General features: G+C 45.8%; 1 protein-coding gene across 1 annotated transcript; it reads right to left on the reverse strand.

Moving 5' to 3' along the window:
• Positions 1-311: 311 nt before the first annotated feature.
• On the reverse strand, positions 312-10,767 carry NATD1 (N-acetyltransferase domain containing 1). The gene is made up of 3 exons (XM_058157288.1): positions 10,274-10,767; positions 4,159-4,277; positions 312-449 (listed from the first exon to the last, which is right to left on the reverse strand). The coding sequence occupies exons 1-3, from the start codon at positions 10,371-10,373 to the stop codon at positions 333-335; spliced, it is 336 nt and encodes a 111-aa protein (XP_058013271.1). The 5' UTR covers positions 10,374-10,767; the 3' UTR covers positions 312-332.
• Positions 10,768-13,218: the final 2,451 nt, after the last annotated feature.

The following is a 13,218-nucleotide window of genomic DNA, read 5'->3' on the forward strand; positions in this document are numbered from 1 at the left end:
ACTCCAGGAAGAAGAGCCTCTTTAGCTCAACCCTCGTTGAAAACCAGGCCCACCCCATGCCTTCTACTACAGCCACAAGTTCATCCAACTGGCAGGAGGTTGAATTTTGCCCCTGAGGGTTTCCATGCCCCAAAAAACAAAAAATAGCAAATGCAAACTGTAAAATTCTCAGTCGGCCAAACGGCTTGGAAGTATGGTTGAGAAATCACGCCATCATGGGCTTTTTTCAAACGTAGGACCTCTGAGCATGTACAGAGGCAGGTGAGGGGTCCCCGTGACAGCTTGGGAGTCACTAGAAGGGCCTGGCTGCCATCTTCAAGCAAGGTACGGTGTTAAGACTGCAAACGTTCCACGTATTGCGGCAGTGGGTTCTCCTTGACATATTTTTGGATATACCAACACGTGAGGTGGGCTTTCAAATCTTCTTCCACCACAAAGTCCAAGGCGGCCTGAAAACAAAGAGGAGAAAGACCCCCAGAAACAGAGTCAACGTCTGAAATAGAGGTAAATTCACAATTTACAACCACAAGTCGGCATTGGAAGTTCTGTTGCCAAGCAAGGTGATGATTAAATGAATCGTGGCTGATTTTACGACCCCTTTTGCTGCGGTTGTTAAGCGAATCACATGCTCATTATTTATTTATTTATTTATTTATTTATTTATTTATTTATTTATTTATTTATTATTTAGATTTTTATACCGCCCTTCTCCCGAAGGACTCAGGGCGGTGTACAGCCAGATTTAAAACAAAAACAATATACAGATTAAAACAACAATTAAAATAACATATTATATTAGTGGCCGAAAAATTTAAAACCGTCAAATTTGACCCATGGTTAAAATACCCCAATTAAAATTATTAAAATTCAAGAAATTTAAAAAATTAAGGCAGTCCCGCTTGGATAAACAAATGCGTTTTCAACTCACGGCGAAAGGTCCGAAGGTCAGGTAATTGACGCAAACCAGGGGGAAGTTCGTTCCAGAGGGTGGGAGCCCCCACAGAGAAGGCCCTTCCCCTGGGGGCTGCCAGCCGACATTGCTTGGCGGACGGCATCCTGAGAAGACCCTCTCTGTGTGAGTGTACGGGTCGGTGGGAGGCGTGAGGTAACAGTAGGCGGTCCCATAAGTACCCGGGCCCTAAGCCATGGAGCGCTTTAAAGGTGGTAACCAACACCTTGAAGCGCACCCGAAAGACCACAGGTAGCCAGTGCAGACTGCGCAGGAGCGGTGTTATCCGGGAGCAGCGTGTGGCTCCCTCAATCACCCGCGCAGCTGCATTCTGGACTAACTGAAGCCTCTGAGAGCACTTCAGGGGTAGCCCCATGTAGAGAGCATTGCAATAATCCAGACGGGAAATCATTAAATGACTCGGGCTCCCCCACATTGACTCAGTGGAATAACTTGCCCTCCAGAAGTTGTGGATGCTCCAACACTGGAGGTTTTTAAGAATAACAAGAGTTGGAAAGGACCTTGGAGGTCTTCTAATCCAACCCCCTGCTCAAGCAAGAAACCCAAGAAACCATTTCAGACAAATGGTTGTCTAATTTCTTCTTAAAAACCTCCAGTGATGGATCACCCACAACTTCTGGAGATAAGCCATTCCGCTGGCTAATTGTTCTCACCGCCAGGAAAATTCTTCTTAGCTCTAGGTTGCTTTTCTCCTTGATTAGTTTCCATCCATTGCTCCTTGTCCTGCCTTCAGGTGCTTTGGAGAATAGCTTGACTCCCTCTTCTTTGTGGCAGCCCTTCCAAGGTCCCTTCCAACTCTGTTATTATTATTATTATTTTATTTACACAAAATGACAGTATACACAGCAAACGAGATAACTGTTGGGGGCAATAAGTTGACTTTGTATATAATATACCAATGGATGAAGACTATTGCTTGACACAGTGTAAGCCGCCCTGAGTCTTCGGAGAAGGGCGGGATATAAATGCAAATAAATAAATAAATAAATAAATAACTATGCTGGATTTCTTGGCACAGATCACTAGTCGAACACTTCCCAAGTGTTTAGGACTGCGTGATGTATCGGCGAATTATGCGAGCAGATCCCAGTAAGGTGGCCTTCTGCAGCTGACCAATGGTGATCTTGTCAGCGCCAATTGCTTTGAAGTGCTTGCCTAGGTCTTTAGGCACAGCTCCCAGTGTGCTGAGTACCACTGGAACCACCTGCACTGGTTTATACCAGAGTCTCTGCAGTTCGATTCTCAAATCTTGATATCTGGTGACTTTTTCAAGTTGTTTCTCATCAATTCTGCTGTCACCAGGTAGAGCAATGTCGACTATCCACACTTTTTTCTTTTCCACAATCGTGATATCTGGGGTATTGTGTTCCAAAACTTTATCATCATCAGCATCATCAGCATCATCAGCATCATCATTATAAATATTGGAAGACTGCTATCATGTCACCCTTGGTCCTTCACTTCACTAGACTAGACATACCCAATTCCTGCAACCGTTCTTTGTATGTCATTCTTGTAAGAAGCGATTGGACAACCATTTGCCTAAAACGATACAGGGTTTCCTGCTTGACCAGGGGTTGGCCTAGAAGACCTCCAAGGTCCCTTCCAACTCTTTTGTTCTGTCACTTTGCTTGTTGGAAGCTGGCTTGGAGGTTTCTCAGGCGCCAATGTTATGATCCTGGGATGCCTTCTGCCAAATGGAGGAGAGGCATCAGGAGAACTGAAGGAGGAGATGCTAGGGTAGGTATCAAGGAGCACAACCATAATGGCGAAGAACTAGAATCTTGGCTCAGACCCAGGAGCCCAATATTCTCTAGCAATTTTGGCTTCTGCTAGCCAGGAAGCATAGGTGTGGACTCCTTCTGCCCCAACTCCAGCTTCTGAATCATCATAAATAATCCCAACCATGTTGGAGAAAGGCGTGACTCAGTGTTGCCCAATCCTTCTTCTTGACCGCAACAAGTGTTAGCCAAACCTACCTGGTAAGCAAAAGTCATCCCAGGTCATGGTTTCCATCCAAGCTTTTGGAGCAGGGGTGTCAAACTCTATTTCATTGAGGGCCGTTGTGTTTGACCTCGGGGGGGGGGGGGCATGGCCACAATGGATGTGGCCAGCTTGATGTCACTCATGTCGGGGGCTCTGCCAATGAAAACAGGCTCTCGAGCTCCATTTTCGGCTACAACAGCATCCTGCAACCCTCTGCCAGCAAAAATGGAGCTCGGGGGGTGGGGTGGGGCTGCACACGACCCTCACGAGCTCCATTTTCACTGGCAGAGGCACCACGGGCCAGTCTTTTGCTGTTTCCAGGGCAGCCCCGCAGGCCAGATCTAAGCACCCCGCAGGCTGGATCCGTCCCCTGGGCCTTGAGTTTGACACCCCTATTTTAGAGGAACTACTTTTCTTTTTCTTTTTCACCTGGGGGAGAATTCCCTCCTTGGCAGAAGAAATCAGCTTTTTAGGTAGACCAAGGAAAAGTACAATTGTCCTTGGGAAGATGAACCGAGCAGCCCAGAGGAGATAAAAGAAAACCGGGATGCAGAGAAGAATCAAGATCCTAGCAAAACCATAACGGGGCCTCTTAAGGATCAGAATTTGCAAGGCAAAGCCGCTTATCCATCAATTGCAGATTGCGAAGCAAGTTCAATCCGTCCCTTTGGAGTCCCCAGCTTTTAATAAGCTCCGTGCCGGTTTCTCCATGCTCATTAGCTAATTTAAACGAACAAAAGCCGGAGGATAATAATACAAGAAACGAGGCAATTTGGAGGGGACCGGCTGCTGAAACGCTGCCCAACAACAGCAGTAAAATCCATGCGCGTACCATGGAAATTAAACCAAGAATTATTATTATTATTATTTGCTTTTTCAGAGGGATGTGGGATTTCCCCACAAATTCAGCGCCCCCTGGTCCAGCTTGCTCCAGATATGTGGGATTTTCACTTCCAGTTTTTCTCACTGGCCTGCAGAATCTGAGGTGCCCAGTTAAAATGGCTAAACATTTCCACGGGATTTATTTTTTTTAAAGAAACAATCGCTTTAAATCAAAGAGCTGGAAAAATCAGATTTGCATTGTGGTGGTTACAATACGCCAAGAGAACATTCTATTCCAGGGGTCTCCAACCTTGGCAACTTTAAGCCTGGCGGACTTCAACTCCCAGAATCCCTCAGCCAGCAAAGCAGCTAATCCATACCTTGGCCAGATGTTTTGCGATTCCTCTGCCCCTGTAGGTATCTGGGACTTCCGTGTGTTGAAGATCCACCACCCTCTTCCCTACATATTCATACAACAGGACAGCTTTATCATGGCAACCTGCAAACAGGAAGAAAAACGATGTCACACGAGACACCCACACCCGGAAAATTTAAAACACAGTACAAAACGTTAGTAGCACACAACCTTCCTCATCTCACATTTGGACTGCAACTCCATCATTCACAGCTAACTGCATTCACACATTAGGGGCCATCCTCGACAAACGACCATTCATTTAGTGCAGAGGTCTGCAAATTTGGCTCTTTTAAGACTTGTGGACTTTTAACTCTCAGAGTTTGAACTCTGGGAGTTGAAGTCCACAAGTCTTAAAAGAGCCAAGTTTGCAGACCCCTGATTTAGTGGTTTCCCCCTCTGGTTATAAAATCTCTCCAACGTGCCCCATTCTGGAGAAATTAAAAATTAGTTGGAATCTACTCTCAAGGGCCTCCTATCCTACTCTCCCCAAAAAATATTTCAGAAACTTGACAGGCTAAAATTCCTGAAAAGAGAGCATCTCCCCCCAGGAAGGGATGTTTGGGAAACCCATGTCAAGAAAGGTCTGTGTTGACTCAAAAATTGGTCCGAGGGGGATGGGATGAAGAGGAGAAGAAACAGATGCTAGGGTGGAGGTTGGCCATCTATGTATTTATCCGCAGGCATCTAAAATCAGAGAATTGTGGTTCTGCAAAAAAAAATATCCACGGTGAGACACTGTCCAGCATTGTTGTGGCCCGCCAGCAGCCTGCGGAGCTGGCAACGGAGTCCGACAACGATGAGGCTGAGGAAGAACATGGGCCAGTCCTGGAGGCTGGGGAAGGCCTGGATGAGGGCTCTGCATCGGAGGCAGAGGTGGGGCCAGGGCCATCAGGGAGTGATGTGCAGACACCGGAGCCTCCAGAGGCTGATAGTAGTGAGGCAGAGGAACAGAGGAGCCTATTCCTAATCCACGCATGAGAAGAGCTGCCATAAGGCTCAAGCAAAAAGGACAACTCCGGAGTAGGGCCAAGAGATGATTGGCCCTTCCCATAAGGCTTAAAAGACCAGCAACAGCGTTTGGGCTCTTTGTTGGAAAACAACGTTGATAGCTTCATCTTCTTGCATTTATTTTTGTATCGGTGTCTTCTGGCCTTTTGCCAAGAAAGTTTGCCTAATTTGGCAGTTTGCCTAATTGGACCAAGGTTGGTGATAAGACTGAGGAATTTGTGATGGGAGGAATTTGCTTTAATTTAGTTGGACTAAGCTGAGAATGAGTTAATTTTCAGCTGTTCTAATAAAGTTTGTTTGTTTTTACACTGACTGACTTTCCTACTACCTACTTGGGCCTACTTGGGTCACAACAAGTATCATCTTTTTAAAAACCTCCCAGGTAAAGAACCCGGGAGAACAAGGGCCATGGTAGCTCAGGCTGTAAGAAGCCTGTTATTAGAACACAGCAGCCTGCAATTATTGCAGGTTCAAGCCCGGCCCAAGGTTGACTCAGCCTTCCATCCTTTATAAGGTAGGTAAAATGAGGACCCAGATTGTTGGGGGGGCAATAAGTTGACTTTGTAAATATACAAATAGAATGAGACTATTGCCTTATACACTGTAAGCCGCCCTGAGTCTTCGGAGAAGGGCGGGGTATAAATGTAAATAAAAAAATTAAAAAAAAACCTACAGTACAGGTAACCGTTGTCCTACGACCAGCAGTGGTTTTCACATTATGTTACTACTGGTTCACCCGGCTGAATACCACCTCTGCTTACGACCACAATTGAGCCCAACATTTCTGTTGCTAAGTGAGACAATCGTTAAGTGAAAATTTTCCCGTGTTACGACCTTTCTTTCCACAGTTGTTAAGTGAATCCCCACTGACTCCGCTTGCCAGGAGGTCACAAAAGGGGATCGCGTGACCCCCGGGACACCGCAACCATCATATATCTGAGTCAGTTGCCAAGGGTCTGAATTTTGATCCCATGGCTATGGGGATGCTGCAATGGTCGTAAGAGTGAAAAACTGGTCATGAGTGACTCTTTTCAGTGCCCGAACCTGTCCATGAATTGTTGTAAGTTGAGGACCTTGAATTTGTCAGTGAATTGTTATACATCAAGGACTATCTGCCATTCCACCGCTAAATGTACTCTGAAAATATTACAATCAGGATTTTGCCTTCCTTAAATTTAAACGAAAGTTATGGAGGCATCTGAAAGTGCAAAAATTGCCTTATACACTGTAAGCCGCCCTGAGTCTTCGGAGAAGGGCGGGATATAAATGTAAATTAAATAAATAAAAAAAAAAGGCGACACAGTTGAAATAAATTACAGTTGAACAGATTCCTTGCGTGGAACCTAAGGCAGATGTTTATCTCTGCTTTGTTAAATGAAGTATAATCCCTCTGACACAGTTGAAAGCAAACAGATCTAACTGTGGTTCAGGCGGCTGAGTTCAAACCAGATTTGGCTAATTGAAAGGAAGCCACCTTCAGGAGCCACGATCTGAAGCTGGTTTGTTTTAACCCCGGGGGAAATTTCAACTTTGTTTTCCAGTTTGGGTTTTGTTCATGCAGTTGTCCATCTTAAAAACATACGACAACTTTCAGGTTTGTCCTCAGAGCCAAATTGGAAGCAAGACAACGACTTCCAGTGGTTTATTGCAGCCTTTTTAAATGTTACATAAACAATTCCTATTAAGGGAAACCTATAGAAATGTCCATTTTGCAAGGCAAAGTAGGTAACCTTTGGCTAGGCCACCCTAGGTCAAAATGTTTATTTGGGGCAAATTGTTCTGCTAGCTTCACCCCGATCTTCAAGCTTAACAGATAATGCCAAGTCAAAACATAAGTTGCTTAATTGTTGAGACTCTAGAAAGAGTGCAGAGAAGAGCAACAAAGATGATTAGGGGACTGGAGGCTTAAACATATGAAGAACGGTTGCAGGAACTCGGTATGCCTAGTTTAATGAAAAGAAGGATTAGAGGAGACATGATAGCAGTGTTCCAATATCTCAGGGGCTGCCACAAAGAAGTGGGAGTCAAGCTATTCTCCAAAGCACCTGAGGGCAAGACAAGAAGCAATGGGTGGAAACTAATCAAGGAGAGAAGCAACTTAGAACTAAGGTGAAATTGCCTGACAGTTAGAACAATTAATCAGTGGAACAACTTGCCTCCATAAGTTGTGAATGCTCCAACACTGGAAGTTTTTAAGATGTTGGAAAACTATTTGTCTGAAGTGGTGTAGGGTTTTCTGCCTAAGCAGGGGGTTGGACTAGAAGACCTCCAAGGTGCCTTCTGATTCCGTGTCTTAAGTCAGGATGATAGAATTATAGGTCTGATAGAATTATAGGTCTGATAGGCTGAGCTTTAATCAAACCAATTTGACTTTATGGGGCCCTACCCTGTGGCTATACATGGCTGTGAAAGTTGGATCATAAGGAAGGCTGAGCACCAAAGAATCGAGGCCTTTGAACTCTGGTGCTGGAGAAGACTCCTGCGAGTCCCTTGGACTGCAAGGCCATCCAACCGGTCAGTCCTAGAGGAGATCAACCCTGACTGCTCTTTAGAAGGCCAGATCCTGAAGAGGAAACTCAAATCCTTTGGCCACCTAATGAGAAGGAAGGACTCCCTGGAGAAGAGCCTAATGCTGGGAACGATTGAGGGCAAAAGAAGAAGGGGACGACAGAGAAGGAGGTGGCTGGATGGAGTCACTGAAGCAGTTGGCGGGAGCTTCAATGGACTCCAAAGGATGGGAGAGGACAGGAAGGCCTGGAGGAACATTGTCCATGGAGTCACAATGGATCGGACACGACTTCGCAACAGGAGCAGGAGCCCCTCTATCACTTCAGATAAACGGTTGTGCAGTCTCCAGGGATGGAACCACAACTTCTGAAGGTTCTTCACCATTAGGAAATTTCTCCTTAGTTCTAGGTTGCTTCTCTCCTTGGTTTGTTTCCATCCATTTTTTTTTCTCGTCTTGCCTTTCGGTACTTTGGAAAATAATTCGACACACACACACACACACACACCTCGTCTTTGTAAGAGCCCCTCAAATATTGGAACACTGCTGTCATGTCTCCCTGAATCATGACTTTTAACCATGCCAGGCGGATACCCCAACTCTGGATAACTTTCCTAAACCCGAGCCGATAAATCCAAGCATTTGTTGATCTGGTTTCTCCTCACCTCTCTCTCAACTGCTCTGTTCTTGTATAAATATGGCTAAAAGAGGCTATTCGTGCTCTCTCCCCAACCGAAGGGAATCCAAGATGCCTTTACAAAAATCTTTTTAGCCGAAACAAAACCTTTGGAGAGAAACAACTCCCCCCCCCCCACTTTCCATGAACTTGAGTTATAGCTCCGGCAGATTTCCTTTGCAATCCCGTCACTATGGAACTATTTTAACCTTGTGCTATTTAAGGAAAGCTTGATTCCGTTGGCTCTTCCAGCCTGCGAAATTCATTCGCTGTTTACTTTCACCCATTGTCCAAAAGACAGTAGATCATTCTCAGCGATGCCAGGCCCAAGAGAAAAAGTAAGGCCATTCTGTGCATTTCTATTTTCAGCCGTTTTAAGCAGCCAAATCTGTCCTATGGGCCAGCGTTCATTTTTGAGTCATCTACGGAGCCTGAATAAAATAAGCATGAGCTTTAACAAAAACCGCCAACTTTTTTTTTAAAGTGAAGAACGGCAAGAAAAAACGAAGACAGTTTGAAAGAGACGATCTTCACCCTTTCGCTCCTATGTGTTACGTGCATATACTATACCAGAAATTAGTTTGCACTTCCCTATTAAACCATGGTTTAACTACCGGTACAAAGTACTAAATAAAGGCCAAGGGATTGATCTACTCAAAACCTCTAAGCCACAAATCACACAGGCTAGGTTGATAGATTTTTGCTAAACCACGGTTTTCAAAACGTGGAAACTTTTCAGGCGGGGTGGACTTCGCCTCCCAGAATTCCTCAGCCAGCTACATCTGCCCCAACTATAAATCAAGTTCATTGGGTTTGTTTCGCTCTCCAAAGGGTTTTCCTTTCAGCGAAAAGTTATGCCGGCTGGAGAATTCTGGGAGTTGAAGTCCCACCGGTCTGAAAAGTTTTCCCTATTTGACAAACCACTATGCTAACTCATCCTGGGATGGGCTTGGTTTCTTTAACGCAAATTCTGCAAAGCCAGCCTTTGCAGATTATCCATCCTAGCTGGGCTCCTGACCACCTAGCCAAGGGCAAGCCAGCCAGCTAGCAGAAGGGGGAGGCTTCAGACACCTCGAACCAAGCCAGCATTGGCGACTTTCCAAGCCTCCCAAAAGTCAATCAAAGCCAGCTCAACAGCCCCCCCCCTCTCCCAACTGTCAAAACCCTTCACTGCAGGTTGAGGGTTCAATCCACTCAACGGCCTGTCGCCAAAACCAAGCGACTCAGTTCAGCAACCGTCCCCCCCCCACCCCCAAGAAATTCAGGAGGTCTCAAAGCCAGGATAATTAACTGTCCAAGGCCGTGTTGAGAGCTCCATCATCTGAGCCCGGGTTTAAAAATAGAAAGCGAAAGCGGAGGAGGAGGAGGAGGAGGAGGAGAAGGCAGGGGCTTTTTTTCCTAAACCCAGCAGGGCGAGCACGGGGGCGCCCGGTTGCAAAAGCCAGGGCCGCTTTTGAAATCAAAGCCTTCTCTCTCGCCCCCCGCCCCCCCCATTTCCCCACTTTCCTTCATCTCCAGGTTTTCGTTGGATGGGAGTGGGGGGAGAGGGAGGGAAGGTTGGGAGTTTAAGCGGCCACCTTTGCAGCCCCCAGCCCTGCTGAGACCCCCCCCTCTGCCCCCACCCCCTTTCATGACTAAATCAAGCCCCCCTCCCCCTCCCCCCCCAACCAGGCAAGGGCTTGCAACACCACCCCCACCCCAGATCTGATGGGTTTGCCAGATCAGCAGCAACGGGGTGGGGGGAACTCTTGCCCTGGCAGGTGGTGAACAAAAGACCCCCCCCCCCAATTGCAGAGCGGGGTGGGTGGGTAGAAGGGAACCCCGGGTGGGGTTCCCTTCCCCCCTCACTCCAGCCTTCTTTCTCCTCCCCGGCCGGGCCCCCCTTACCGTTCAAGCGGACGGTGAACTGCCTCCGCTTCCGATCGTGCTCCACCTGGATGGGGAAGCCGCCGGGCTCCAGCAGGTTGAGCGGAGCCGCCTGCGCCATGGAGGAAACCCCCAACCCAGCCCGGGTGCCTTTCTCCTCTGCTGCCGGCCCCGGCCGCTTCGCCTTTGTCCGCGCGTGGTGGGGAAGGGCTCGGGGGGATGGGGGGAAAGAAGCCCGGGTGTGTAGGGGACACGACACCCCAAGAGCGTAGAATATGGGGGTGGGGGTCCCCCCTCCCCCCCCAATACCGATCAATCAATCCTGGCGGTCGGCTGCGGGGAAGCCAGGCGGGCGGTTCTCCAGGAGAGGAAACTTCGTAAGGGGAAGAAGAAGAAGAAGAAGAAGAAAAAGAAAAAAGAAAAAAGAAGAAGGGGAAAAAAAATTAAAAAATAAAGAATTAAAAATCCTCCGGCCGCCAAGCCCCGCACTGGCCGACAGGAGCCGAAGCAGCCGAAGGAGATCAAAGGCAAAGGGATAAAAGCGCAGGAAATCAGCTGTGGGGTCACGTGGCCGGAGGGCGGCCAATGGGCGGCCGGCGCTTTTGTTTTGATACATTCCGTTCCATTCTTAAAGGAGACGCGTTCCCCTAGCCGGGCTTTTCCTTGGGGGCCGGCTTGGGGGTGGTGGGGGTGGGTTCCGAAGGGTTTGGGGAGGGAGGGAGGGAGGGCTGGAGCTGGAAAAGGTGGGGGGGAGTATATACACACACACACACACATGTCAATGCCTCTATTTTGCGTAGCTTCTTTTCCAAAAACACCACACTACTAACCAGAGCATATAAAACATTTGCTAGACCAATTCCAGAATACAGCTCGCCTGTTTGGAACCCTGACCACATCTCTGACATCAATACAATTGAACGTGTCCAGAAATATTTCACAAGAAGAGTTCTCCATTCCTCTGAAAACAACAAAATACCTTATCCCACCAGACTTGAAATCCTAGGCTTAGAAAACTTGGAATTCCGTCGCCTTCGACAAGTAAGCTTAACTCACAGAATCATCTGTTGTAATGTCCTTCCTGTTAAAGACTACTTCAGCTTTAATTGCAATAATACTAGAGCAACTAATAGATTTAAACTTAATGTCAACCGCTTTAATCTAGATTGCAGAAAATATGACTTCTGTAACAGAATCATCTGTTGTAATGTCCTTCCTGTTAAAGACTACTTCAGCTTTAATTGCAATAATACTAGAGCAACTAATAGATTTAAACTTAATGTCAACCGCTTTAATCTAGATTGCAGAAAATATGACTTCTGTAACAGAATCATCTATTGTAATGTCCTTCCTGTTAAAGACTACTTCAGCTTTAATTGCAATAATACTAGAGCAACTAATAGATTTAAACTTAATGTCAACCGCTTTAATCTAGATTGCAGAAAATATGACTTCTGTAACAGAATCATCTGTTGTAATGTCCTTCCTGTTAAAGACTACTTCAGCTTTAATTGCAATAATACTAGAGCAACTAATAGATTTAAACTTAATGTCAACCGCTTTAATCTAGATTGCAGAAAATATGACTTCTGTAACAGAATCATCAGTGTTAAAGGGAGGGGTTTCTGAGGAGGAGGAGGAGGGCTGGAGCTGGAAAAGGTGGGGAGTATATACACACACACACACACACACACACACACACATGTCAATGCCTCTATTTTGCGTAGCTTCTTTTCCAAAAACACCACACTACTAACCAGAGCATATAAAACATTTGCTAGACCAATTCCAGAATACAGCTCGCCTGTTTGGAACCCTGACCACATCTCTGACATCAATACAATTGAACGTGTCCAGAAATATTTCACAAGAAGAGTTCTCCATTCCTCTGAAAACAACAAAATACCTTATCCCACCAGACTTGAAATCCTAGGCTTAGAAAACTTGGAATTCGTCGCCTTCGACAAGTAAGTTTAACTCACAGAATCATCAGTGTTAAAGGGAGTGGGGTTTCTGGAGAGGAGGAGGAGGAGGAGGAGGAGGAGGAGGGAGAATGACTGTAGAGTCCTTGGTGCCCTTAGGACCTTAGATCACAGGGCACCAAGGACTCTACAGTCATTCTCCCTCCTCCTCCTCCTCCTCCTCCTCTCCACAAACCCCACTCCCTTTAGCACTGATGATGTTACCTAGTTTGGTAATAAAACGTCTTGCAAGAAAACTATCAAGCTCAGAGGGCATCAAGAACCTCTGAAGGGAATTATGGGAACTGAAGTCCAAAGGGCTGACCAGGAATTCTGGGAGTTGAAGATGAACATCTTAAATTCGCCAGGAACATCTTAAATTTGCCAGGAGAAACACTGGTCTGTAGGATAAGGTTTGTCCAAACACTAGTGCACTACTATTAATCTTCTCATCGTTCCCATCATCCGTCTCCTTCCACTTATGACTGTATGACTGTAACTTTGTTGCTTGTATCCTTACGATTTATATTGATATTGATTGGTTCAGTGGTACTGATATTTGATCATTGTTTTTTGATTGCTTATTTGTATCCTATGACTAGCATTAAGTGTTGTACCTTAGAATTCTTGATGAACGTATCTTTCTTTTATGTACTCCGAGAGCGTATGCACCAAGACAAATTCCTTGTTTGTCCCATCACACTTGGCAATAAAAAATTCAGTTCTGTCCTGTTCTATTCATTTTTTTTATGTATTCTGGTTTGAAGGGTAAGCCACCCAGACCTATTCTGGTATCAAACAGCTACTACAATGAAATAATAATAATAATAATAATAATAATAATAATAATAATAATAAGAAGAAGAAGAAGAAGAAGAAGAAGAAGAAGAAGAAGAAATCCAGCATAATTATCTCATTTGCTTGTATACTGTCATTTTGTGTAAATAAAATAATAATAATTGTTGCAGCCCAAGAACAAGCCAACAGAATGAATGTAATCAAAGC

This window comes from Ahaetulla prasina, chromosome 14, assembly GCF_028640845.1.
Source record: "Ahaetulla prasina isolate Xishuangbanna chromosome 14, ASM2864084v1, whole genome shotgun sequence".
NCBI classification, from domain to species: Eukaryota; Metazoa; Chordata; class Lepidosauria; order Squamata; family Colubridae; genus Ahaetulla; species Ahaetulla prasina.